Source organism: Pomacea canaliculata, linkage group LG1 (assembly GCF_003073045.1).
Source record: "Pomacea canaliculata isolate SZHN2017 linkage group LG1, ASM307304v1, whole genome shotgun sequence".
In the NCBI taxonomy this organism is placed as follows: domain Eukaryota; kingdom Metazoa; phylum Mollusca; class Gastropoda; order Architaenioglossa; family Ampullariidae; genus Pomacea; species Pomacea canaliculata.
Window position 1 is genome coordinate 29,524,706 of NC_037590.1, and position 27,653 is coordinate 29,552,358.

Consider the following 27,653-nt stretch of genomic DNA (forward strand, 5'->3'; position numbering starts at 1 on the left):
ACCGCAATTGCACTGAGCACACCACGATTTCCCGACTTAAATGAGAAGAGTTTTGCACAGATGATGCGGGAGTGTGGCCTGGCAGAGCGAGGCTGGGCATGCTACCAATCAAGGGAGAAGATCGATACAGCTGCTGGCTAAGCCCCGCCACGCTGTCCTTCGCGCCCTTGCCTGCTCCACATGCATCGTCAGCATGACCAGTTGGGTGTACCTTCAGCCTGACATGGCCAAACCAGATCTCCCTGATCGCCTCTGATGACAGCCCTGACGCCAGCGGAGTGACTGTCATTTCCTGACCAAGACGCGGGGCTTCTCCCTTCTTCAGACCTGAACGTTCTATCAATCTGACACTGGGCGGAAATGAAAAAAAAGTTTCGAGAACGTGGTGTATCTGTGGCGATCTTGAATGTTAGCATTTTTATGACCATTTGTGTTTTGTGTTTGTGTGTGGAGTGTAGGGAGGCATCCCCAGGCTGCCTTTGCTGGGATATTATTCATAATTTATTTGTTTTAACAGTTTTGGTTCGGATTGTCGATTTCAGTTATTATTTGTGTGGCGAGTGTAGACCAAAACCGAGAAGCAATTCAGATACCACACACCAAAAACACTTTTTAACACAAAACAAACATCAAGTTGGAAATAGTGCTGGCAATGGATCTTCTAGACAGGAAAGAGAGATGGAGACAGAAGGAAAGTGTGTGTGTGTGAGAGAGATGTTTTCTGACTGCCTACAGGGACCGTATATTCCTGTTGGCCGTACAAATCAGAAGGTGCCGGATTAGACAAGCGAGGAGGCAAAGATTGGCCCTCGATATGAAGTTTTATACTGTGCCTAGAGATTGAGCTGAGGATCAAACTAGAGAAAAAGAAAGTAACACCATAATGAACTCCTTTATCAGGAGGAACTTGCGCGACGACCCAGGAAGGCGAATCCCATTTCTCGACTCGCTGGTACAACTCTCGTGGTGACTCGATAGTCACATAATATACGCACCGTGAAAACCTCTGCTTTAGTCCCCACCTCCATTCTCCAGACACCAGAGATTAATCTTGATAAGTGACAAAATGCATATCCACCGGCTGCTCCGCAGGGCCAGGTCGTCCATCCTTGTGGCAGTTGCGACCTTAGTCGCTCCGAGACCCCGATTCTACCCTATACAATTCGGCGGTATGAGCTTCTTATTACCTGAGACATTCTTCATGCAGCGCAGCGCGCAGGATCAAATTAAGGCGTTCCGATTTCACTCCTTCCCCAACAAAGGCAAAAAAAGAGCACACGTTTGCCATGCGAATTTTTTTTTCAGGCAGCTCGCCAAGGAAAGCACATTGCCCTTCTTATGCTGGTTCATCGGATATTAAAAACCTACTGATAAGAAAGTAACTACAGAGCTCGCAGAACCCGACCAGTAAGTTGTACGAGTCCCACATGCGCCCGCTGCCAAGACTGCCTGAAGTTTGTTAGTAGTAGAAGACAAATGCTATACAGATAATCATATTATGGTCAGACAAACAATTATATTCGCTTTTATCCTCGAGTGTTTTCTGATTGATAACGATAATTACAACGAATAAATCTTAAGAATTTAGGTATAACATATATTCAATGCATATAAACAACATGTAAATACCACTGCAAATATTACAGCACCTATAATTTAGTATTGTATGCTGTAAACGTACATTTGTGTTACATCCATGTGTCTATCCTTTTATGTATTTGTTGAAGAAAGTGGAAAAAACAGCAAAGTACAAAATGTTGGCAAACTTACTATTTCCAGAACGTCAGCTATTTTTCCCAGTTTTTCGTTGGGTAGATCTTTGAGCAAAGGTACACTGCAGATAGGATGAACAGTTTAAATGATAGAACTCTTTCCTTAATTTTAATGTCTATATTTCAACAATAAAAGTAAAGTGTAAGTTCTATTTATGTAGATGTAGTAACATGTAACATGTGGGAATAGCAAAAGGTGTGGTGTAAGATATTCTGTGGATTTGAATATCCCTATGTCGGACGTGCTGATTGTTGTTGCTCTGTAGCCCATGCTGTATATCGATTAATTATCAAGCATAAAAAGTACGTTTCTTGCTATTTATTTATCTGGTTGTTTACTGCGACGTTAAATTGGAAATTTAATGATTTCTTCTTGAGGACAATCAAGTGTTTGTCTTCCGTCGTAATCCGTTTACGGAACTGGCGTAGAACCGTTCTGGTTAACAAGTTTTCTTACATAAAATTGAAGACGCATCAGACCAAAATGATTACAAAACTATTTGAAAAAATGTTTCACATCTCATGACAGAAGACTGCATCTCTGCGGTCACAGCATGAGCAGTCTGCTTTCATTTTCTCTTCGTGTTAAGTAAAGCGTATGGAATTCCTTCTACTCCCGAACCTGCTTGGCCTGTCGATGTCTGGTAGTCATTGTGTCAGGCTTATTCAAGGCAAGTTTTACGCGGCCAGCTTTTGCCTCGGACTCCCGACCCTCGTGCTGCTGCCTGACTTTTTCCACTTCACTGCGCCAAGTGTCAGCATGTCCGAATGGATCATCTTCCGATCTGACCGTCTTCTTGTATCGGCTGTCAAGTAAGTCCAAATTAACTGGTTCTGGAAATAGTATTCATTACGACCAGTCTCTTCACGAGGAGTCCTTCCTTGGGCCAATTTGTCAATAACAGAGCTGACTGGTCCACTTTCTTCGCTGTTAAGGGAAGAGTACGACCACGTTAAGGAAGGCTAGAAAGAGTGCAGGAAGTGCAGCATCATCTTGTGAACAATTAGAGAAATTTGCGTTTAGGTTGAGATTTCTTACAAAAGGATTGCGCGAAGAAAACGGAGAGTATAGGTATTGTCCGCCTGTGATTAACGAAGTCCGAAAAGTGTGGAAAATATAGATTGCAAACCTAAAGCGCACAGGTTCTTGATTACACTGCAGTTACACTCGTGCTCTTACTACAAGAAAAGGAAAACAATCAACAAAGACTTTGAGCAGGAAGTAAGCCAGCTAACATTCTCATACAAGTAAAAGCAGGTCAGTTTAAAAATAATATTCAAAACTAAAAAAAAAAAATCTAAGACCCTGTATTAGCTTTCCTACATACCTCCCTACCCCACTCTCACCCCCAATAAACATCAAAAGAACAGCGTCAACTTTCAAAGGCAAACTTGTATGTTTCTTGATGTCTTTAAAAGGTACAACAGTTGTACTCTTGGTGCTGAAACACAGCTCTTGTCAATAGAACAGAAAGCCCGATAACACTGCTACTGTGTCATTTGGCCTCAACTAATAGTAGGTCTGAGCATCGACTGCAGAAATAGTCATCGTTAAATGCACAAGAGGAAGTCTACGAGAAGGACCGGCTTTCCAAGGAAACGTTCTTCAGTCTCCGTCCTTCAAGCAAGGTATCATTAAGCGGAGCCGAGCAAACACGCAAGCATTTCAAAGGACCCAATATCAATCTTCACTCAGCAGGCACTTTCATCAGAATATGGTAAGGAACAGAACTTCATTAATGTCAGTTTACATCTATGTAACCTTCTCTAAAATACGTCTCCGGCAGTTGCTGCCTTTTCTTCCTTACAGCGACCAGAAGCCTGAGGCTTCTTCAAACATCTGGATTATTTGAGAAACGCAGATGTCTTAGAATATTGATGACAGCAAAACAGGTACTTCAAAAATGACGAACTGAGTTGAACTGAGCTTTGAGACTGATGTTGAGATGCAGTCTTGACGGTCTAATATTCGCATGCGGAAAACTAACAAGCATTTGTGACGACCTATGCATGCAGGGTACCAGACAAAGGCACAGGTAGTGCCTGGCATCTCAGAAAAAAATTATGACTGTAGCTCTGTGACTCACTAGGAGAGCTGGTGGTCTATGTGATGTAATGTCTTCGTCACAACAGAAGTTGTTGTTGTTGTTGCTGTTGTTGTTACAAACGCACCAATCCTTATCATATGGTAGTTCTTGGTCACCAAGACAACGAGGATCGGGTTCAAGGGTTCACATCTTGTCTCGGGCATACTATTCTTTGTATAAAGCATCTGTGTACCTGGCCGACTTTAAGGCCGTGATATAGCCTTAGTTGCTGCCAAACACTAATCTCCTTCATTATGGTATAGCTGCACTTGCTGACATCAATATCTGCCCAGTTGTTGGGGTAACTGTGAGAGACCTAAACTACTAATGGAAGACTGTAGTGAAAATGGAGGCTAAGAAAATGCTCGACACGCGCAGACGGTAAATTTGTTTCACAAAAGCTAAAAACTGAACAAAATGCGAATACGACAATCAGAAAAGTAAACTTTTTTAGAACTTCGTGATCCAGTGGTTTCATTTTTCGTTTTTGAAGAAAGGAAAGTATTATGGAATGGGTTTAACACGTCATTTGTTTTTCTTTGTCTATTCCCTGAAGAATCAATATTCTCTTCTTCAGATGCAGCATTCATACGAAAAGTTTTTAAACGTTTCTGACACTAGCTTAAACTCTGGAGATTTCAGTGTCTGCACAGAACTCTGTAAACGAACTGCGGTGCTCAAGTGTTTATGCTCCAGCGAGTTCTCCGGACGCGAGGGCGCCTCGGGACTTCCACGTGCAAAGAATTTCCTTTCTCATTGTTCTCTGCCTACAGATGAGTGCATTTCATGATCATTACGTAATTCTAAAGAACAGTAAAACGCACATACATTTCCTGACCAGAAGGAGTCCTCTTCCCAGTGTAAGCTGTTCTACCCATTCTCTTTTTTTCTCTGTACAGCAGCCGTTATAAAAAGAGGTATAAGCACGTGTAATAACGAATGCCCAAGTACCCTTGCACTTACGCTATCTCCATTTTTGTGTGCCTAAGTATGAAAGAAAAGGTTAAAAAAACGGAACGAAAGAAAGAAAAACAATTCAACACGAACAGTGTGTAAAGTGTGCTCAGCAAAGAAATTACATAAAAAGGAAACTCAAAGTTGTGCTAGAGTTTGGTAAGAAGCCTAACTTTTTATCTCACCTGCGAAGGACACGGATGATTTCATCGCGTCGTTGTAAACCTGTCTTCATCATTATAATCTGAAATACTCTCCGATCCATCACCCATACTCGCGCGTTGGTCAAGGCTGCAAGCAATAAGTCAATGTAGGATAATCTTCCTTTTTAAGTACGGAACGTATTTCATCTTGAAAGATCAATGACAAATAGTTGTAATCACTGTTGAATTTTTTTCTGATAAAAATGTAAATATAATCAGCTGGACAATGCCCAACTTAAATCTCTGTTCCAGGTGCCTTAACAGAGAGCGGAATGCATGAAACATTAAGATATCTGCTGGAAAGACGAAAACCTGAAAGATCACCTAATAGTCAAGACACCAAGATGGCCTTACCTTTAACAGAGGCTGTTCGGGTGCAGTTGTATAGAATGGCCAGCTCCCCAAAAGCCCGACCAGGTGGTATATTTCCGAGAACATTTCCATCCTTCTCAACTTCAAACTCACCCTCTGCCCATGACACAATATGTTCTTTTCATTCTGACATTGTGGAAACCAGTTGTCGTTTCCTTCCAAGAGGCAATGCTATTGAAAATTGGGAAATTTCTACTACGCTGTCTAGATATAAATATGTGCACACATGTGGACACACCACGAACAGATGATGATACACGGAATGGGTGTTGTGTCATCAGTCCAACAGCAAGTAAGCTGACCATTGTGAAATTGTACTAACCGGCTGAAACAAAGAGGTGCTGGCCAATTTCCCCTTCTTTGATGACATACTGCCCTTTGACAAACTTCATCTCGTACATACAGTCGACTATTTCTCGGATTTGCACAGCATCAAGGTTCTTGAGGAAGCCGTTGTCTAGGATTGCATCTTTTATAAGCTGCTTGGCTCTGTACAAATACATCATCATCATCATCATCAACAACAACAACAACAACAACAACAACAACAACAACAACAACAACAACAACAACAACATAGTCGTCATCATTTAAGTCCCGTCGTTGCAGTCACTTTGAAGACTGTTCTTTTTAAATCGACTTCTCCAAACGCGTCATTTAGAAACAATAATTAGATTGTAAAGTTTAAAGTCAATATTTAAGATATAAATTGCTTAATATTATGTATCTAGTAACAAGCTTAATACTACATATACTGAGCCAAACACACGCATTGGTTGGTTGGCTGGTTAATTTGGTGGTAAAATGCTTTCATCTACTGGTGATTTTGTTTGTGTAGAGGAAACCCGAGCACCCGGAGTAAATCTTCGACAGGTCTTTGAATAAGTGAGTAAGAGATCCGATATCAGGACCTCTGGAGCCTCACTGTATTAGTCGCTTAACCACTTCGGCACATGATTTGTTTTTGGGTTTTTTTTTTCTCTCTCTCTCTCACACATGTGCGCGTCTCAGTACACAAGTAGGCAGACAGTAAAGGGTAAAATTAGACTTAGCCAGCTGATTCAGTGTTATTTGTACCTGAGACTAGAGAGAAACAAAAGTATACATAGTATTCAAAGTATACATATCTTGCTTATCCGAACTACCTGGACAAACCTACGCAAAAATAGTTTGGAAAAAGCTTCGTTCGAAAAGTGAAATTTTAAAGAAAAATCCTAATGAGTACTTGAAAACTATTACAAAGCCATCAGAGCCATCAGAAGTGGCGACTGATCTTGCTGCTTTTAAAAAATTATTTGTTGGCTAACTTCGATCAGGTTTGTAAAGGACTTAATTAAATAAGTGCATAGAACAGGAGACAATACATTTAGAAACAGACTTTCAGCCGGTCAAGAAGGTTACGCATGGCAGAGATCGACCGGCGGTTGGGTTATTTAGTGCATAGCTAACAGAAATACCACCGGTAACTAATTAAGTGCAGGAACTAGGACAAAAAGTCTAGAAATGGCTCCAATTTAATTCAATAGATCTTCAATCGAGTTATAAAAGGTTACCCCAAACCATTTATAAAAGGTTTAAATGTTAATGATGGTTAAAAAAAGCTTATCTAATCAATATTAATTTTAAAGCGGTAATGATATCGAATATGTAGTCTCCTTCGGTCAGGGTGTTGACCATGGATAGTGCATGAATGGATTTCTGGTTGACTGCTTGGCTGTAGCAGCTGTGCGTAGGGCTGAAGAGATAAATGTACAAATAACATTCTCTATTATAGCGGACTGTAACTTGTATTTTCGGCTTGTTGGAATTACTACTCTCCTTTCCTTGTCTAGACAGTCGGTGATGGGAGATGATAGATAAAGGTAAGTGAACTGAGAACAACTTTGAGTTCAAAGCTATCAAAATTAAAGTTAATGACAAGCGGTTCAGCCAATATTTTGTCTTCTGAAGGCTTATGGTCAGCCAAAAAAACTTTCAGGCCGTAGAGAAGAGGTACAACAGGGACTGGAATATGCTAGGGGCATCATCAGTTAACAGCGTGTCTCTAATTATATGTAACTTTGTTTGGGGAATGTGAGGCGAATGACTGGGCGCGCAAACAGATTCCCTCAAGTGCGGTTTCAAAACTGTGTTTCAGGAGCAGAGCAAAGACAATTCAGAAGAACGCCGACTCAGATGCTAAAAGGTTCAGGAGATGTTCTTGAATATTAAAGTCCCCTATATGTCAGTGTGGATGGATCAAATGAGGTTCAGTAATTTAGATGGGCAGCCGATCTTTGAAAATATTTTAAAGATACCTTCTCGCCTAGCTTGGTGAGATCAAAGAAAGCGATGTGCAATGGCCTCTGCTGTTCCATGCTTTTCTCCTGAAGCTAACGTATGGAAAAGACCATGCCAACACTGAAACTGCTCTGAGAGTCTGGGTAGACACAATCTGCTAGTGCCCGTAAAAAAGACCGAAACAAAGAATGACAAAATGCTGAGAAGGGAAATACCCTCTATAGTTGTTGCTCTTAGTGCTCAAGCCCTTGTTCTTGCAGAAGGCGATAATTTTAGAGTCCATCCTATTTGTTGGTACGGTTCCTTCTCCCCAGCACTGACTAAAGACTTGGGGAAACGGAGGCAATAGAATACTCTTTCAGTACTTGATCAGATCAGGGGGATCCCCACGCTACCTGGGGCTTTACCTGAGGCCAGGTTGTTAATGGTTTTACAGAATCCTCTACCGCTAGTTCTGCGTCAGCTCATCCATGATCGACAGACTCTCGATGGCTGCAAGGGATGAGGGGCACAGTACTTAAATTGGATTAGAGGATCGAGTAGTTCTCCACCCATCTTCGCATCCGATTATCTTTATTTGTGATCATGAATCCCAGTGAAAGATTTTATGGGACCTGTCTTATTTTCGGTTGGTCCGAAAACCGGAAAGCTCTCCTCATGCATTCATGAAGGCACCAGGATATGGAATATTCGAAACGTTGGCGGTGCTGATTTGTTCTACTTATGCTATCAGGCTCTTCCTCGAGCATTCAGTACAACATACATTTTCTCCTTATTTTCCATACTTCGCGAAAACATCTGACAACCAGTTATCACAGCTTCATCTATTGATAAATTCAATGCTAACATAGCAACAAATCAAGCAACACCATCTGAACTAAGAAGAACTATGGTCATTTCACTATCAGACAAAACAGTGTTTCATTTCTTGTGCAAAAAACAATCCGCTCGCGTCTTCTCGCGCGTCTCGGAATACAAAAGGCACTCGATGACGTGGGCGGTCAGATGTTGTAAATCTTCATGGTTGTTAACGCTTCAATCAGCTGTGACATTCCCGTCTTCAACAACCGCCATTCCAACGCTACATCATATTACCTCAGCATTAGTGGCATGAAACTTAATCATGCTTTTTAACCTTCGCGAAAGGTTTGCTTAACCCCTCTACAAGCGGTTGAACAATGTCGCGTAACACAATCCAGGAACACTAAAGAAAATCTCATAAGCCCTGTCTGACTGCTCCCATAGCCTTCATTTTTAGAACTCTGCGGGCGTGCCGGTACATCGGTGATGAGTAATTCACTTACCACATTGATTCTTCAGCAATCTATTCAGCTTCCAGTGATGTGAAAAAGCACGCCAAAGGACAGAGAACCGCCGGAAGAAAGAAAACAGCACAACTCTTGTAAGCTCTGGGATAAATAATAACTGAGCATATGATCTGTTGGCAGCGCATGCATTTGCCTAGTATATTCGTAGATTAAAAGGTATTTGGGCTCTGGTAGGTGTGAGCGCAGTATCATGAACGAGATGGATAATGTTTGTATAAAAGACCAGAACTTTATGCCATCTCAAATACTTTTCTGGCAAGTTGGCTTTCGTGCTAAGAAAGACAGATTTGAGTTCTTCTCCCCTGTTCTTTGCTAAAGGACAAATGTTTGACCGTGTTTAGCATGACAGTTCAATAAATGTTTTTGCCAAACGTGATCAAACTTTCGTCTATAGCTGACTGATTAAGAAAGACTAGAGAGAGACTGCTGCTTTCTCTATTTTTGTCCTCCCCAGTCACGAAACGTTTAAGCTTCTATCCACACATTTCAACACGCACTGCATCAGTCAGTCCTTTAAAGTTCGGATTAAATTAAATAAAAATAGGAAAGAGCGAGTTCATGTAGATCAAGCTGGATGGTCGCGGGAAATTTCCACGTAAACGACCCGTTGATCACGAGTGGCCATTAAACGGTGAATGCAAATCGATTTGCGTCCTTTCTTGTTCTTAACGGGTAAATGAAAAACGCCGCAGTCATGTCAAACTGGAACAGAAATTGGTGTCTACCCAAGCAATTTAAAAAGTAAAAAAAAAAAAATAGTAAAAAACGAAAATACACGAAAGGAAACATAATTAGACTGGCATATACACAACACAGGCTTTTATCAGTACTCCTAGAACCCTATACCCGGCATTAGACGCTACGGAAGGGATGCTCGTGGTAAAGCAGGGAGCACACCAGCGAAGCAGCAGGGGCAGGCGACGTACGTGCCCTTCATCTTCCTGTGGTCGGACTTGAGAGTCACCGGGAATCGATCACATTACCAGCTGCCGCTCTAGAAGGGTGTCAAGGCAGCGGACTCTTCATCAGTTCCCGCCAGTCACAATTCTGCGAGCGACTGGCAATGCAGACGGAAAAAAAAGACTGAACCATGTACCCTTTTCTTCGAAAATTTTAAGCATAGTCTGCTCACCAAAGCTAAGTAGCATCTGCGGCCAAAGTTAGGCTAGAGGCTTGTAATGGCGCCGTTTGGGGGTGAGTACTAAAGACACAGCGGGCAGCAGCTATCAAAGTTCTTGGCAAACTGAGTAACGATCGACGCTTTTCACACTCCACTGCACCGTCAACTGGTGACCGCTCTTGGCGGAAAATCTCAAATAAGACAAGGTTGGAAGTGTCAGACTGGAACTGACTTTCTCACATGTGGCATGGTAGTCGCCGATTTCTTCATGGGTCTGTTAGGTACCCTCGTTTATTTACTTAGCACCACGAACATTTTTCTTTACAAAAGACCGAACGCACTGACGCTAGTAAACAAAATGTAAATGTATTGCCTTCCAAACGTGTAGTTAATCCGAATTAAGAGAGACTTCGACTTCTATTCATTATGGAAACTCCTGCGTTTGCATCAGGAGATAGAAATACATAGAACGCCTCCACAGTCATTTGTACGGTATATTACACATACACAAGAGTGGACAAACGAAGAGTTCTAGTCATCAATATTAACCACCAAATTTCATATCTGTACTTTTATCCCAGCTGCATTGCCCAGGGAGTCATGGAACAACATGAAACAGGCTGTGGGACTTACGAGTTGTGAGAATATACAGCCCACCCCCAGAAATAAATGTTACAATCCAACTCAAATGCAACAGATAGTTTCATTGTTTCTCAATAAACGTTCCTATTGTGATATGCACCAATCTGTCTCCCACCACTCCACAAAAAAACTCGTCGGATATTATAATTGCATACATCATCCTTAACTATAAATTTGTATATAATTAGATCTTAGGGATCAGAGTTAAATAACTTTACATATGAAACACGAAGCTGGTGCAATGCAATAACGAGTAATAATGGCGGTCAACCGTGGTATGTGTGTAGACACTCTCCATGTTATGCTGTGCAAGGAGGATCGATAGACTGCCATTGAATGCGCTTGTGTCTGGTGGAGTGGAGGTGCGAGTGCTCGGCGAGCATGCTGCCTTTACCAGAGCATAGTTGCTATGTTTTGCTTTAGAAGTTAGGTTATGCCTGTCACGGAATAAAAGATTTTTACGCCTTTATGTCAGGACCGCTATAGATGGCAGCAGTCTTATTGAGCTCAACGGCGATAAAAATATACGAGAATGGCGGATGTTTACAAATACTCTGCAAACATTCTTCGCGGTACACATTGCTTTAGTAACACCAATAAAGCCTGACAGCTGACTTGACTATGTGTGCTTGAAGACATATAGGTCTGCTATTACTCTGGCACTGTTTGTGTGTAGTCTTCCTTCTTTTCTCCAAGTCTTCGCGCGAGTCGGAATTAAGTCAAATTTTCCCCACTTCCATACTTTAAGCTCGATGGCATACTGTGTGATTTTTACAGAAATACTGGGACTACATTTCTTCCAGTCATTGACACTGAACGATAAATGACTGTTTCAATGATAAATGATGAACGAGTAAGAAATGGTCTCGGTTGTGTAACCAATAGAGAATTTAGATTGACCAAAACGGGATCTGTAGACGGAAAAGGTAAACATGTTTTAAAAGTTTTAAAAGCTTTGCATATCCCTAATCCCAAACTGTTAAAAGCTGCTTCCTCTCTAAAACTCCGCAGGCCTTCAAAATGCCAAACTATCAGATCGCGCGTTTTCCCAATCTTACCTTTTGTTTGCTGATCGTCAAAAAATATTCGCATGAGAGGCATCTGGTAATTCAGTGACATGCTATATTAGTAAGATGATAAAATGATTCAGAAAAGAAACCTTACAGTGCAGAAAAGAAATCAAAGCGTTTTATAAGAAATTGGAAAACTAAAAGAACTTGACTATGAAAAAAAGTACGCGATTAAATGACCGAAATGGATAAGAAAAAATTGTCAATTGCAAGGAGGAGTTGAAGATGCAGTAGCAAATTGAGGCCCATTAAGCCTCATCCTCCGATAATTCACTCACATTTTTTGAGTAAAGTGTAATGTGATCTTCTTGCGCAGTGGAAGAGGGACAATGCGCTGATGTCGCCACGGTTGAGGAATGTCATTATGAAATCTTTTTTCTTAGTGAGGAGTCTGATACTTGATCGGATTAAAATAAAGCTGCGTACAGATGACACTATCAAGCACAAAACGAAGTAAGGACATGGTAGCCATACAAATAAACATGTATGTGCTCGGCAAACATAACTGTGCGAATCAGTGCGACTGGCACACGGCAAGCAAGCAATTAAGATGGTCACAATTAGAAAGCACAACTTTCTTGCAAAATTTTCTCTATGTAAATCGTGATTAGTATCCTACTCAGTCTTTTCTAGTGTTCCAAAAAAGCACAACATAAAGAAAGGTATGCTGAATACAGGGAGAAACATTCTGGCTCCCTTTCGTCTTCAATCGTAGCTACATCGGCATTCTGTCATCCACTGTGCCAAATCGGACTGCACAAGGTATTCTAAATGCGTAAAATGTGGATGATTCAGCAGGCACAACTAATGATTCCTAATTTTTTATTAGTTTGGTTTTTTTTTAGTTGTTATCAGACCCATGCATTGTTTTATAGTTATAATATATTTTCATTCACTCTCTGCTTTGCTGCGAATGGAAAATTTTAACTGAAATATTTGTGTGCTGTAATTGTCACCAAATTATTTCACAAACAAAATCCTGTGCATATTTGTTCAAGAATGAAAATAATCTTAATAGAAATGTCACTTGAACTAACATTAACGTGCTGTAGGAAATGCGAGCTGGTTAATCTCTAGCCTTTTCGTATCGATGACGAGTTTAGGTTAAAACTCAACCAGTCCTGCTCAAAAGACCAAGAAGTCTGAAGACCTAAGATCAAAAGAAGCTACAGAACATCAACCCTCCTGGCTTCAGCTTCAAGACTGAAAGAAAACTAACAATCCAATTCAGCCTTATAAAAGTTGTTTTTGTCACAACTAGTAATTCACTAATTATACGATTTCTGATCTCGTGAGTTTGCCGACGAAACATACCTTGCTACCTAATTCAGTAATTATGGGATCTGATAAAACCATGTGTAGATTTTTAAAATACACACAGCTAATACTGCGCAAAAGGCCCGAGAAGTGGATAAAAAAAGAAACAACAGGAAGCAAACGCTCGGTTCGCGAGGGCTTGGAGTGGGAAAAAACGAAATTAATGATCCACCATGGAAACGATGTTCACAGATTGCAGATGTAGGTTCACATTCCACAGATAAAAACCGTATCTCATTTCGAGAGGCACTTTAAATGGCTTCGAAGATAGGTACTAGAGAAAAAGGGGAGGGGATAGAACGAACAAGCAACAGAAAAAAAGAGAGCGAGTGAGCAAAAACTACGATAAGAGAAGGTGTGCCAAAAGTCCTATCAGCATGCTGTAAGACAGAGAGGCAGGCAGGTAGATACTGACACAAACAAAAAGCACGAATTCGAGTTAGATGGCTAACCTTGCATTGACTTTGAACAAAAGAATACATTTTTGTTACTTTTTTGTCTTATAGTCCATTCTATAATTAGACATTAGAACTAGTAAATTTACTTTGTACAAGTGTGTACTTCGCAACAATACCAAGCATGAAATAAATGTCTCATATGTTACATCGTAATACTAATACTATTGGCCATCAAAATATTCCTAGCAATTTTGAAATTGGTTTGAGAAACTATGTGACAAAAATATCTTTCTGAGGCCTGTCTGAAGCAGTTTACATTTCATCGTATTATAACCCTGTAGTTTTAGAGGTGACATTTACCACCTCAATGCTTTTTATTATTCTTCATTCCGCATGCGGCTAAAACGATAAATTTTGAGTAGATTCTGTATATTTTTCTACATCCTGCTATTCTACGATCGTGGAAACAAGTCAGCCGTGATCGATTGGTGAGCGATGCGAGCAGAGTGTAGGCAGAGTAATGGCTTGCCGGTGCAGTATCAACCGTCACACAGTCAGGTAATCTGCGTCACTCATACACTGAAAGCGAGAGCCAGTCATGAAATATTCAGGCTTCCCTCATTGGCAAATACTCTGTCCTCTTCATTCCTAATGCAGTCTACAACCACGGTTAGCGCCAAGATTTTTATATGATGCATTCTTAATCTTTGCAGTGTTGTAAGTATGAGATCAAGACTACAACAGTGTTGCAGTAACATCTTTTCTTCCCCAATCTTCAAAGGTGAAGCACTGTATGTGAAATATATCCCGTGGCTTGAACCCAGGAAACGCAGGACTTTCACTCTAGTCAAAACACCTCATTACATTCTTGGCTGTAGTGTTCCAGAGAATAGAATGCTAGAGGCACACCAGGCAAAGCACCTATATATTTCACAGGGATGCTTCGTCTACAAAGCATTATAAAAAAATGAAACTTTTATGTTAAACAGGTAGAAACTTCAACAGTTTCGGCTAAATCTATTTAGTTCTCGTCTCTCCCTTTCCTCCCATCCCTTCAATTTTTAAGAGACATCACCTCAAAAACAAAAGAAAAATACACTTGAAGCAGTCAGACATGGAACCACTTATCCCATGAGTTTTCTTAGCACAGTTGATCTCCTATTATTTACTGACTGCTTGTCTGTCTGCAGAATAAACCAGTGAACGTGTTTAAAATATCGATGGAAGCACTACTGTTTTGTATCAGCTGCCACCAGCAGCTTCTGTAATTTTCTGGTTGCTGTAGGTGACCTTTACCTTCCTGTCTCAAACGAACCTAATTCAATAAATGCTAGTATTGCTGCCCGATTGTAAGATCAACTGGTTTTCACAAACTGAGTTGTTTGTTGCTCAGTCTGTTCTTTTCTGGACGGCGGTGGGTAATGACTGTGGTCACTTCGTAGGCAATGAAAACAACAGAGAGCTTCTGTTACAGCGTATAAGAATAACTTAGAATAGTTAGCAGAAGAAACAGTTTCTTACGTCTGACGATATTTGACTTTTGCTGGATAATTTCTCTTTCATTAATTTTTATTGGCAGAATTAAACGTGAGCCAAAAAAGTGACATATTCAGCAAACTGCAAAAGTGGGCCCAGAGAAATCCATTAGTTGTTGTACTCAGTTACTGTACCTATCATCGTTTGGAGGGCAATAGAGTTGTGAGTGTGACAATGTAGCTTGTTCTGGATTCTCTAGAGAACTGGGTCGTCCAGAAAACTTTTCAGTCTAATGCGCTGTGGGTTAGCTATTGGTTCCTTACCTGGGAAATTTATTATTTCTTGTTTATTATTCGGAGGTACAGTAGATAAGGTGTCCGTAAATTTTTTTATTACTATCTCTGCCATAAATATGACTAATTTCAAGGAAGATGCAGTAACATATTACTGTTAGAACATCTACACCCAGAAAAAAGCTTTAATTTTTTTCTTCAGTGCACGACAATGTAGACCGGAAGCTACACGAAACTATAAACTATTTACTTCACCAAATAATAGCACATAGCTGACGATGACATTTGCGATCTAGACGATATTGACTGTTTCAACTCTTTGTCACTTTTGTATTTTCGGGTATTTCTTCTGTGTTGTGGTTATTATTATGCTAGTAGTTTATTTGGGTCTGCTGCTTTCATTGTTAATTTAATGGCGATCCTCTCTCAATAATCTCTCTGAAAGGCATAAGTTTTGACAATTTATAAAAAAATGTAAAAGACATATTAATGAAATTCTTCGTGAGTAGGGCAAAACGGAACTATGTTGGTTGAAATATGTAAACTGAGCATAATTAAAATACATTTTTTCGATATGCCATGAATATATATAACAAACTTGTATGTGTGAAGTTAATGATACATGAAACTGAATCGTAGTGCTAGACGATGAACTTTCTTACCATACGTCTGTAGTAGTTTGAAGCCGTTCTGTCTTTATGCGAACGAGTATGGATGGATGTAAGCATGAACCTGTGCATTTTAGTCTATTAAGGTTACTTGTACTACATGCTTTTTCGTGATATTTGAGTCTATTATATTTACTTGTACTCCATACAATTTTTCACGACGTTTGTGTCTAGCATATGTATCTGCACTGCGTACCTCTTTGATGACTTTCCATAGCTATTTGCACTGCTTACCTTTTTCATGACGTGTGTCTATTTGTACTGTATACTGCTTGTGGCATTTGTGAGTATTATACTTCTATGTGCTGCGAGCCTTTTTTCATGGCAAATTCATAGTCAAATTTCCCACATTAATCTTAAAACAATAGTACTTTACTTCAAATGGTCTCCTGTACATCTTTATTAAACTAAAAATAAAAACCGGTGGGGGAAAGGGGTTGGCGATGAAGGAATCGTGCTCAGACGAGAAAGAGAATGCTCTCAGCTCCCCGATTTACCACAACCTTCAGCGTCGACTTTTATTAATGCAGCATGATTTTGTTCACTTGTTCTGTTTCGCACAACACATTTTCTCTCTTGTCAGTAATTTTTTTAATTCTGTCTGACATAGTTTTACATAATGCCTTACGGTGTGTCTTCAACACTACGGTGTGAAAAAAGTCGCTTGGCTCCATATTTTTTTCTGATTCTCTTGGAACTGAGTCCAACAACTGCATGATTTAATCAGGTTCGTGCCCGCACCAAGTGGGCATGCATCTGACACGTAGGTCTGCTGGAACGCACACTATTCAGGGAAAACAGATCATCCCTCGACATCGGACCTGAAATGTGTTAGTTGAGTGTTAACAAGAATGACCGAATTTAGAATGCTTATAGTGTGTTATATATCTGTCCCAGTGATCGCCAAGTTCACAACTGTCTCTTTAAACCATTTTTGTCACGCTTGCAAGCATGTATGTGAACACCGATACACAGAAAAACAACAACGGCGATACAGGGACAAGCAGAAAGAGAAAGAGGCAAAAAACAGCGCAAAAATGCTGTCCTGCATCTTGTCAAACCACATCGGAAGTGACAGTGTCGCGGACAGGTGACACGATACACAGTGTTTGAGCAAAAGCTGTGCATGCCGGAGTCATGTTTTGGCCACGGAGACATCACATCACACGTGCAAATCTAGGCTATGTACGAAAGTACGAGCGCTACGTTACTTATGTTAAATTGTACAGAATTTTCTAGAAGGATAATCGTCCTTTACATATTCCGGCCTTCTGGGAAGTTCTGAACTTCACAAGAGTCACCAAGCCATATAATACGTGTGGGAAATGGAAAACTGGACCTTCTTAAAAACCAATGGTGAATATAACATCTCAACATTGTAAATTATCCATCCTATTTCTGACCTATAATTGGTAGTGGTCCCCATCATTGTCTACGATTTTGTTACAAGCAAGTCATGTTTCTACGATGCACACTCTGTTTGCGGCCTGAAAGTGACTATTGTTGCTGCTCAAGCATCATCTGGAGTCTTGCCATGGGTAAGATGATCGTTATTGATTCTGGCTCTAAGTTGTTTCTACATCATCACGACCTTACAATGACCGCGTAGGCGCTTCTGCGCTGCGCATCTCGATTAGCTGATAAGAGTCTGGAATGCTGCAACGTTCTCATGTACACTGATGACTATTGCCTACAAAGATTGATGTCTGTTTCTAGAGATGATGCCTAGTTTGCCAATAAAGACGCATTTTCATAACAATAATAACAGCTATTGAGAATAATTGAATTTAGAACAGAGTTCAAAGCTTCGAACGCTAGTTTATAAAGCTCTAAAATATGCCGTTTACTTCCATCATTTAAACATACCAAACTACCAAACTTTTATTTTTCAATCAAACGAATACACCAAGGTCAATAACTTAAAATGACCTAAGATTTGTTTATTAATTCAGAGAAATGAGGAACGAAGGTGAATCTGAAAACGTTTCGCACCTGAATAATATCCCCAGAGTAAAATATGGACCAAAAAATCCCTGGAACTTCGACATGTGTGTTTGTTGTTGCAGAGAATTGTGAAACACAACAGATTTTTCTTCCATTACAACTTTCCAATGACGAGAGTTCGCTGTTTACATCACTGAAGAAAAAGAGTACGAACGAAAAGGAGAAAAAAAAAGCAAAAGCAGAATAGCAGACAATGCAATGACAGGCCAGTCCATTGCCAACTAAATTGTTCTTGCCTTCCCTGTTCTCTTTCTCCCTGATTTCGTTCATTTCGTTCTTTCTTCTAGAGGAGCCCAAGCTATTTCAAAAAGGCACCAAACGAGCAGAAGAGCGAATGCCAGCTGATAAGGAAAACAGATGGGGATCGAATGTTGAATGCTTGCTTCAACTCTCTCATGGCCAAACGTTCTCATTCTGTTGTACAGCCGTACAGCATGTGGGACCATAAACAAGCAAACGGAAAGTCAAAAGGCACGTTGATGATTTAACTATCGTACTACCCTTCCGCTTTTAACAACTCCCTCCTTCAGCACGCCTAGCTGGCGACAAGGGAACCTTCGATGCACTTAAAAAAGCATTGGTTTCCTTAAAGCGGTCTGCAGTCTGGCGAAAATTTTATTTAAATTAGGCTGTTATTTGAGGTTTTTCGGTAGCAATGTGATGCTACAGTGACTGTGAGGAATCTGACAGTCTCGGCTGATTCTACATAATTACGGTAGTCTGGCACCAGCAGCTAGCCTAGGCTTACAACAAAACCTATCTCTTGGCACACACACACACACGAAAAGAGCTGATGTGCACGCTTACTATTAAACTGATATTACTGATAAGAAGAAGAATGAATTAAATCTTGTTATGGAAGGTATATTTTTCAATGGAGTCAGATACAGTTGCCACACAAAGCAAGCTGTATGGCGCACTACCAGCTGACTTTAATGTGAGATCTTGAGGATTCCCGTATTACCCTCAATAGGAAAAAAAAGGAAAAGATACAAAAAGTTTTGGTGATCGGAGCAGTTTGATGAGACAGGGGAAAAACTCTGTCTCAACAGAGGTACGTTTAGCTGTATCAATTAATATACATGTAACTGAAATAATCACGCAACAAAACATACACAAATATACACACTCTCTGTTGTCATTCTCTCTCTCTCTCTCATACGCACACACATCATAAGGCAGCCTGTACAATTTATTTTGTCTTGCCTTTGATACCTGTTTACGCTGTTTCAAAACTGAACATACCAAGGCAATTGTAAATTCCCGTTCGCTTCACAAAAGGGAAGTTCTCGTTTGTGAGAAAAGTTTGTGGATAAAGCAACTTAAAAGTACGACAGCCTTAAAGAAGAACTGGCACTACCTACTACAAGTCGCAAAGTACATGTGTTTACGCGAGAAAACACTGGAGAATAACTACTCTTTATTCTCGAGCCAGCGGCCACCAACACAAACACAAAGCACAAAAAGCTGTCGCGTAACGCTTGCTCCTTTGAGCCGACTTCACAACACCTTTCTTCACACACAGGTAGTAGTAGTAATCAGACTGCGATAATCTGTGCCCGGTGACTCGGTGTGCTGATTTATAAAAGCGGACCTTACGGCGTAGGACCGTTAATGTAACGTGTGACCAAGGCTTTGTAGGACATAGTAGAATCCACCAGAGCCTTGTCAAATATGTGACTATGTTTACAGCATGACCAAATAAACACATTGCCAACTGTTTAATAATATGTGTTTGATTAAGAAGGTCATGCGCAATGCCTCTGTATATGTGTGTGTGTGAGCTCGCCACAAATTGCATGGATGCGCGCGAGTGCAGCCGCCTTCCTTGTTTACCTGTATGTGGTATTTCAAAGAAAGACGAAGAAAAACGAGTAAAAAGTGTGGGCATATAAGTTTTAGAAATTTTAAGCGACACACACACACAGAGGGAAAGGCAGAGGAACACATAGCAAAAACACACCACGCACGCACACACATTCAAAAGCACGAGGTACCATCTTACTCACCTAAAATCCTTGTCGTGATGCTTTACTTCGACTACTCCGTGTGAGTTGGAGGACGGGCTCTCACCTGAAACACCTTGCTTCTTGGCCCGAGTCTCGGGACCCAGCGTGGCAGTATTCTCGACAATCGTAGCCAGGATATCTGGCTTACCACTGGACGCTACACTCTCCTCAACCTTCAGCTGTAGCACCGACCTGAGTTTGTGAACTTCTGCCTTTAGACGTGCTACATCCGCGGTCTTCTCCTTCAGCGCCTGGCTCTTCTCCTGCAGCTCCTCCTCCAGATCTCTGATGTGAAGATCCTTCGACTTAACTTGCTCCCTGAGCTCAGGGATCAGCATCTTGACCGTTACCAAGTCGATTGTTTCGCCGTCAACCACCACTTGTATGCCAGTTGCACTCGCGCCGTTACCCATTTTGCCCCCACCACCACCCGGGGTTTTGCCTCCAGGATTGTGTGCTACCGATTGCCCTCTCCCTGGTGAGTGACTCCTTTGTCGTTGGGTGGTGGCATTTTTGTGCAGCGCAGTCCAGCATAGGATGGTCTGCGCCCGCTGATTGGACGTCTTCAGCTTGTGCGCGAGCTTTGGTTGAGACCACGTGCGGCCGTTCAGAGGTGTTGCTTAGCAACAGTTCCCATTGACTCCCAAGAGCACACTGCAAGCACGCGAATGTGTCAGTCCTCTGAGAAGCGAAGTCCTGTACACCTGTTTCCTTAACGATCGTTGCCTGGCCTGTACCCTGCTAGCCCTGAAAAAGTGATTAAAAATAGGTATGATGTTTCGCGTGGCATGTCCGTGCCTTAAACAGCTATGTACAGATCGATACAGGTGTGGATGATGCTGCATTAATCAGACAAGTTATTTTAACATCATAAACACATGGTCCAAGCATTCAATTTGAAAAAGATGTCAGGTGATTTTAGTCTCCTTCTTCGTGTAGCCTACGAAAGCACCAGAGAAATGTTCACGTCTTGCGGAGACGGTTGTAGAATCGATTCAGTGGAAGCTATGACAGAAACACACCTAGCACTCTAATCTTATCGTGTCGGTTTCAATTGTTATGTTACTCTTTAAATCCCCGCAGCTGTCAAAGACGCTTTTAAAAAACGTATGTGAGAAGCTCTTGGAGAGCGCGCACACCCACACACGCACAGAGTTTAACAGTCTCGCTTTTGCTATAGAAAACTTGGAATGGCTGACAGGAGTACAAAGCGTCTTTTACTTTCATGTGTCAGGTAATTCATGTCTTTTCGAAATGCCTTTTTACGATAACGAGAAACCAGCTAATACCGACTTAATACGGTGAACACCTCTGACCGCCCATAACAAAACATTTACCTAACTCTGGCATAGCGTATAGCCCCTCATGCTTTTAGCTCGTTCGTAGTTCGATTTATTTCAGCCGACTGCGTGAAACAATGTGCCCTAGAATCTCAAACCTCTACATTCATCTCAAAACCGCTAGAAGACCTTGTTATCTCATGACATCAAAGTAACGATACCTGAACTTTTTTTCGTCTTTTATTTTTGTTTTTTAACGGAATGACTCTGAAGCCAGAATACTCTTGCAGAGCTATGTGCAGATCACGTCAGTTCTCTTAGCTTTCTCTGGAACTACAAGACCTCAATGGTACGACGGCTGTGCATTGAAAACATATCATTACATCAAAAATATCAAATATTTCAGTGATCGAAGTATTGGGGTGGGGATGAGGGGAGGAATAGTGGTTACATTTTTTTTTTGTATGATGAACTGCCCCAGAAATAATTTAAATACACCAGCATGCCCTCAGATGGACCGGCAGCATGCCGTCAGAGTACGTTTGCCCGTCTAGATGGACCGCAGCAGACAGCTCTGCTTAAACACTCCTCTGACTTAGCTTCCAGGGCAACTTATCTCCTCTTCAAAAGTTGTTTTACTCAGAGAAAATTGGCCAGCGCATGCTGAAACAGTAGGGATGATTGGTTAGCTTGGTGGTGCTGCGTTTGTCGTGCAGCTCAACAAATCTCTTCAAAAAGGCTTCATGCTGGGAAAAGAATTTGAGAGAAGGTACTTAAACGCTAGGGGTTTGGGATGAGATGTAGTGGGCTTTGTAGCAACGCCTTTCCTTGCAAGCGAAACTACAGACTGAAAGTAACAAGAAAAACTCAGTACTGCTAAAAACATGAGATATTTTAAAGAGTATATATCTTACTTATGCAGTAAGTGTCTCTTGTTAAACTCCTCAGAGTATGCAAAAGGTGAAGCCAAGCGATGCCCAGACGACAACTTGAAAGTCCCCTCCAGTAAGAAGAGCAGCGAGTTCCGCTTCCCTTCTGCGTGTTGTGCTTCTCGTGTGACGTGTTGCGAATACGTCATACCTAACATGCACGCGACGATGGAAATATTGCGTCAAAGAATTATTTTTAGGCTTATGGCGGCCGCTAGGAAAATTACCATTCCAAACAATCGTCTAGTTTTCTCAGTAAACATTTTGGCTCTAAACCTATTGCACGAGTTAGGGTTAGAAATAGGGATTGGGTTAGGGATAGGTTTAGGTTAAGGTTCTACAATTTGTGTTGTCCCCATTCAAGGTGGGAAAAGCAATTCCGCAACCTGATCGCTGACCCAGTGTCCCGGTATAGAGTTTATGAGTGTAAAGCCTGCGTGGGGAAGGATGTCGTGAGGTGTGAATGTAAAAATTAAACAGCGTTGCTTGAGTCGCAAGTATTTTTTATATTTTATGTCTGGAAAGAAAAATGACCTGAAAAATTGTTTTTCTTAACGGAGGTCAAGTCGTGCTAATAAAATACTTAATCAGAAACTAATATACATTTCATAGCAAAAGTCATGGGCTACAAAACTAGTTAAAAGTTTATCGATGCAGTTCTACGCGAGAGCATCATACGACTAAAGTGCCGGAAGAGGAAGGCAGCTCTACACGAAGATCTTATAAGAGCTTTTTAAACCTTTTTTTGCCTTTTCAAGACACAAGATCATTGAACATTCCTGAATGGCCCACTTCTTCAAGAAACCTCTAGATCCTTGTGCGTCATTTCAAGCCATCATCGGCAGGCCCAACCACTTCCGTGAAGTGCGCATCATTTGAAGGAAAGCAACAGACCCTCAACCAGTTACGCTTCTCTAATATAATGACCAATGACACGAATCTGCTCTTTGTCTTGAAAATGTTCTGCTGAAGACTACTTCCAAGGATATTGTGCAGCAATTAATTTCAGACTTTTTCAAGAATCAATATATTCTTATTTACCTTATGTAGCAATCAATAATCAAGCGGTATTTACATATGCTGTATGGCATTTTTATGTGATGGTAATTGGAATTGCTAGCTGGAGTAATTTTGTCTTTCAATTTTGATTTTTTTTTCATTTATTTCAAATTAAGAAATAGTTCCAAATGTCCATCTTTTGTGTTTCTATGACGTTTACATCTTTTTCACTCCTGAAAGAAGATTAAAGTGTTATAGAATTAGAATTACACAAACAGCTCATAAAAATGTAAGAATCTTGCTATTAAAAAAATCATCCGATATAAACGAATGCTTTCTCTGGTCAGAGTAAGTCGTTCATATCAAGATTTTACCTGAACTTGCATGTTTTAATCCCTTAAATGTTGGGTGCATGCGGAACAGGTAAGGCAAATCTTATCCCTCTGCCAGTAACACGAACACAACACTTTACACGATCGAAGAGTGAACTACTGCCCATCAGGTATATTCTCAAGTGTCTACACACTCCGTACCTTTCATCTAGGACCATGAGAAATCTGTTCACTGTCAAAGAATTCTTCTCATTTGCTTCATGGGTTTGTGACACTGAAGAGCATAAAACAGAAGGTTTTTTTTTTCGTGCAGCAGGTGTTTGTTTCCTTACTTGTATAGACAGCAGATGTAAGATATTTGCGTAGAGAGTTTCCGCCAGGTATTTTTAGACTACTCATCAGCGCACTGAGGTATTAAGTCTTCCTTGAAGAAATTTGATGGCAGAAGACGCTTCCCTTAAAAAAAAAAAAAGATGAAGCAAATCCATCATCGCAAAAGGAAGCAGCAGTGAATGAAGCAGGACAAAACTCCCGATATCAGATAGCCTGATCCTCATCCACAGTAACTTGACAGTTGATAATGACAGCATCATCTAATAAACAGAACAGATTGTGGCAGTGTGGGTGGTTCGATCTGGATGAGCGATATGGAAATCCACGCTTTGTCCAGTATTACTCAAAGCAAGAGTACTTCTTTTGCTGACTTGAAGGTCTTTATTTTAACGCTTGTCTATTAAAATTTTTTAATCCGGCTCTAATTATAGTTCTGGCATCCTATGAGCGAGAGAAGCTCTCAATGTTTAGACATCCGGTGTCGTTCCTCAGAGTCAGAGCACTGAGTTGTGACGGCCTGTCAGGGGAAGGGACATCATCCGAACAACTCCTGTACATTTTTTGAATTTTATGAAACTTAACAGTCACCAGTACCTTGCAGCTGTACCTAAGTATCCACTGAAAGCAATTGTTCTTCTTGACCTGATCGATGGCGTCCTACGTCTGTGAGCGTGTGTGCACCAACCAACATTCGTGAAAATCAAAAGCGTGTTCAGGTAACTGCACAACGAATCGTCTCCCTTTGACCCGAAGGACAACCAAGATTGTACAGCTCAGTATCTGGCTTTGGATGAAATGTCACCGGCGTGGCCCATTAAATCGTAGGAGTGTCCCGGGACTACCGGACTACATCGGATAGAACCAGGATTGGATTGTCTGAGTAAGAAAATCTTTCTTACTATCACATTTTCTTCTAAATGAAAGTGTTGTCCATCTACTGCAATCGTCTCTAAGTGAAGAGCACTGCTCGCTCACACAAGAGAAAGTACTACTCCCTAAAGGCAAAGACCGATAAAACATTTTAACTTTGGCCAAGTTCACCCTATAAATGACCTCAAAACACTGGCCTTGAGATAAACTGGAAGCGTTGCCAAAAAACCCTAATAAAACAGGCTTCAGCTAAATAAAAGGCAGGTATCAGGTAGGTATTTGTACAAAGCCAATCTTTAAGTTTTCATTTCTAGACGGACTAGTATCGATGGAAGTGACCAATACTACAAAGTGACTTCGATACTAATGATGGCAGCTTAACTAGTAAAAGAACTTGCAGGTGTCTCAGCTTCGTGTAATGGATAATTATGAACTTACTCAGAATGAATGTGAGGATTAACTAACGAGTAGTAAATAGTGAAACCCGTCGTTTGGCCTAAACCACGAAGTCACTGTGGGAGCTGAGCACGCGTCTACAGAATATATCAATGTGTGCGTGTGTGTGTTTGTGAGTGAGGGAGACAGAGAGAAGATATTCACACAGAATAAGTTTACAGTCTTATAACGGTGGTAAAACCATCAGCAGATCCCAATATCAGAAATTCTTTCTCAAACATACACATTCTTACAGCGGAAAGCTTGCACACGTTCGCCACTACGGTACACTACTTGTAATCCTCTTTAAGCAATGAGGCGAGAAGAGCCATTATAGAGCTGCTTCTTTTGCGTCTCTGTTCTAGGAAAAAGGTAAATATAGAAACTTAAGGCCGAGAAAATCTCGACCATACCAGTGGGGTGGAAGATGCTCGCTTTGGGTGGAAGGCAAACTCTATGCTGACAGTAAACGACATTCACATTCTGCCTCCTTAGCATCTTTTTGAGGAGGAGACTGGTTCTCAGGCGACTACATACGTCTTCTGAAACCCCAAATATGCACTGTAGGACGTATGCCCACTGTACCCATTAGCAGCCTGCGAATGTTCACGATGTACTTAACCGTTAACGCCGTTTAGGATGAGTAATGGTGTTTAATGTAAATAAGGTACAACGATTCGGAAGAAAAAACTCGTTTATATGCTGCACCAAGGATTAGCTTGTTAAGAACAGGCCATGGCGTCTACTGGCCAGTCTCAGAGGACGTGTCTGGTGAGGTCTCTCACACAGACAAACAACAAAGAAAAAATGTATGACACTTAATCCCATGTCTCTCTCTCTCACACATAGACACTATAGTATCTTAAAATCGAGTTACTTTCATGTTACACAGAGCTGTGTCGAAGACGCAATTATTGTACATAACCTTCCCCTGCAAGATCATTCTTTGTTTCTTTGGGAAGTCTTTTGGTATGAAAGACTCTTTCTCGTGAGCGTGCGCGTACTCTGTTACAGGGTTATAGGATAATTTCCCTTTATTTGTTCGCCATTTTTAACCAATATGAACAATGTGTGTATTTTTAATGGTTTAAAAGTGGCGAAGCAAGTAAAGGGAGATGGTCCTTTAACCCTTGTAACACTTGACGAAAAGGTGCTTACTTCCCTTGAGTACTTCCCTCTCGTGATATATCTTCATCCAGCGAACAGAGAACAGAAGGAGCGTAGCATCAAAGCCAGACTACTCCGTTTCCATATCGGATGTAGTGGAAGCACATGTCCGAAACACGTTTTCGGTCAAGGGCAGGTCAGTGTGATCTCTGAGCACAAAACAACAGTCCCGTGTTCGTCGAAGGACTACGGAAAAAAAGGGAAGAGAGGCAACAGCAGGCTAACAAACAAACTGAAGGAAACGAGCAGATAAAAGCGAGGGATCCTGTCATATTTTCTGGCTGCAGGACGGGTCGTTAGGCAGCACACCCTGAGCTATTGATCCCACCATGCGAGACTCGCTGTCAGTTGATGACTGCGTACATACAGCTCGGTGCAGCCCACCAGCGTGGCGATGGTCTCCCTTTCTACTTCGCCCCCAAAGTTTATTCAAAACGGTTGTCATTGCATCGATCCGATTCACTGGGCTTCTCGTAATTTCGTGTCTTAAGGGGGCCATTTCATTCGCACGTCCAACTTAGCAACGGTAGATACTCTCTCGCTCTTCCCCGTTTGCCTTCCTCTCCATCATACACATACTGTGTACATAACCCTGAATGTATGGCTAGCACCGAATGAGCAGTGTTCTCATCGATTTAGTTTTATTTTATTAAATCACGCAACGTGGCAAACTGACAACGAACATTTTAGTGTAATTTAGTAAAAATCTTTCGATTTTATTTACGGTAGTTTCCAGGTTTTGTAACACTACATTTCTCCTTACAAATCAACATAAAATTGATGAAAGTAGAGGAAAAGTAGGAACTGTAAGGCTGTATATAAAGCTGTTATTTTTCATATTTTCCAGTTGTTTTGTAGCAAGGGTAGACAGCTTTGTTACGCAAGTCAACACAGAACTATTCATACCCCTGAACCTCTTACAATAGCAGCTAGGCGAGCAGCCAAGACTGGCCATTGTTGAATTCTCATTAATACTAACTTGCTCCGGCTATTTGCCAAATACACTACATATATGTACCTGCGGTCGCTTGCTAATATAGCTGTAGGCGGCATACAAGAGAAAATAGGGCGTTTTGGCAGTCCTGATTCAGTCTTTTTAACTACTTTTTTAGGCAACTTGTTTTGGTGATAGACATTGTCAACAGATGGCAGCTAATGTTTTTGACTCCATGAATCATGTTTTGATCGATGTGGTTTCACAAGATGTTAAAGGGTGTGCCCAGTTCCCTGTGTTCAGTAAAAATGCCACAGTTCTCAAGATGAGAATCCTCTTAACAGTGTGAAAAAGAACGAGTTCAATGTTGACTGTAATAGC

At 41.1% G+C, this 27,653-nt stretch overlaps 1 protein-coding gene across 1 annotated transcript in view; it reads right to left on the reverse strand.

The window, feature by feature from the left end:
- The window catches only part of LOC112565934 (cGMP-dependent protein kinase 1-like), a 57,841-nt gene that overhangs the window by 14,531 nt on the left and 15,657 nt on the right, over window positions 1-27,653 (reverse strand). The window contains 5 exon segments of the mRNA XM_025241838.1: window positions 1,771-1,834; window positions 4,999-5,104; window positions 5,371-5,484; window positions 5,711-5,877; window positions 19,994-20,740. Of these exon segments, the coding sequence (XP_025097623.1) occupies window positions 1,771-1,834; window positions 4,999-5,104; window positions 5,371-5,484; window positions 5,711-5,877; window positions 19,994-20,406 (864 nt within the window). The 5' untranslated portion in view covers window positions 20,407-20,740.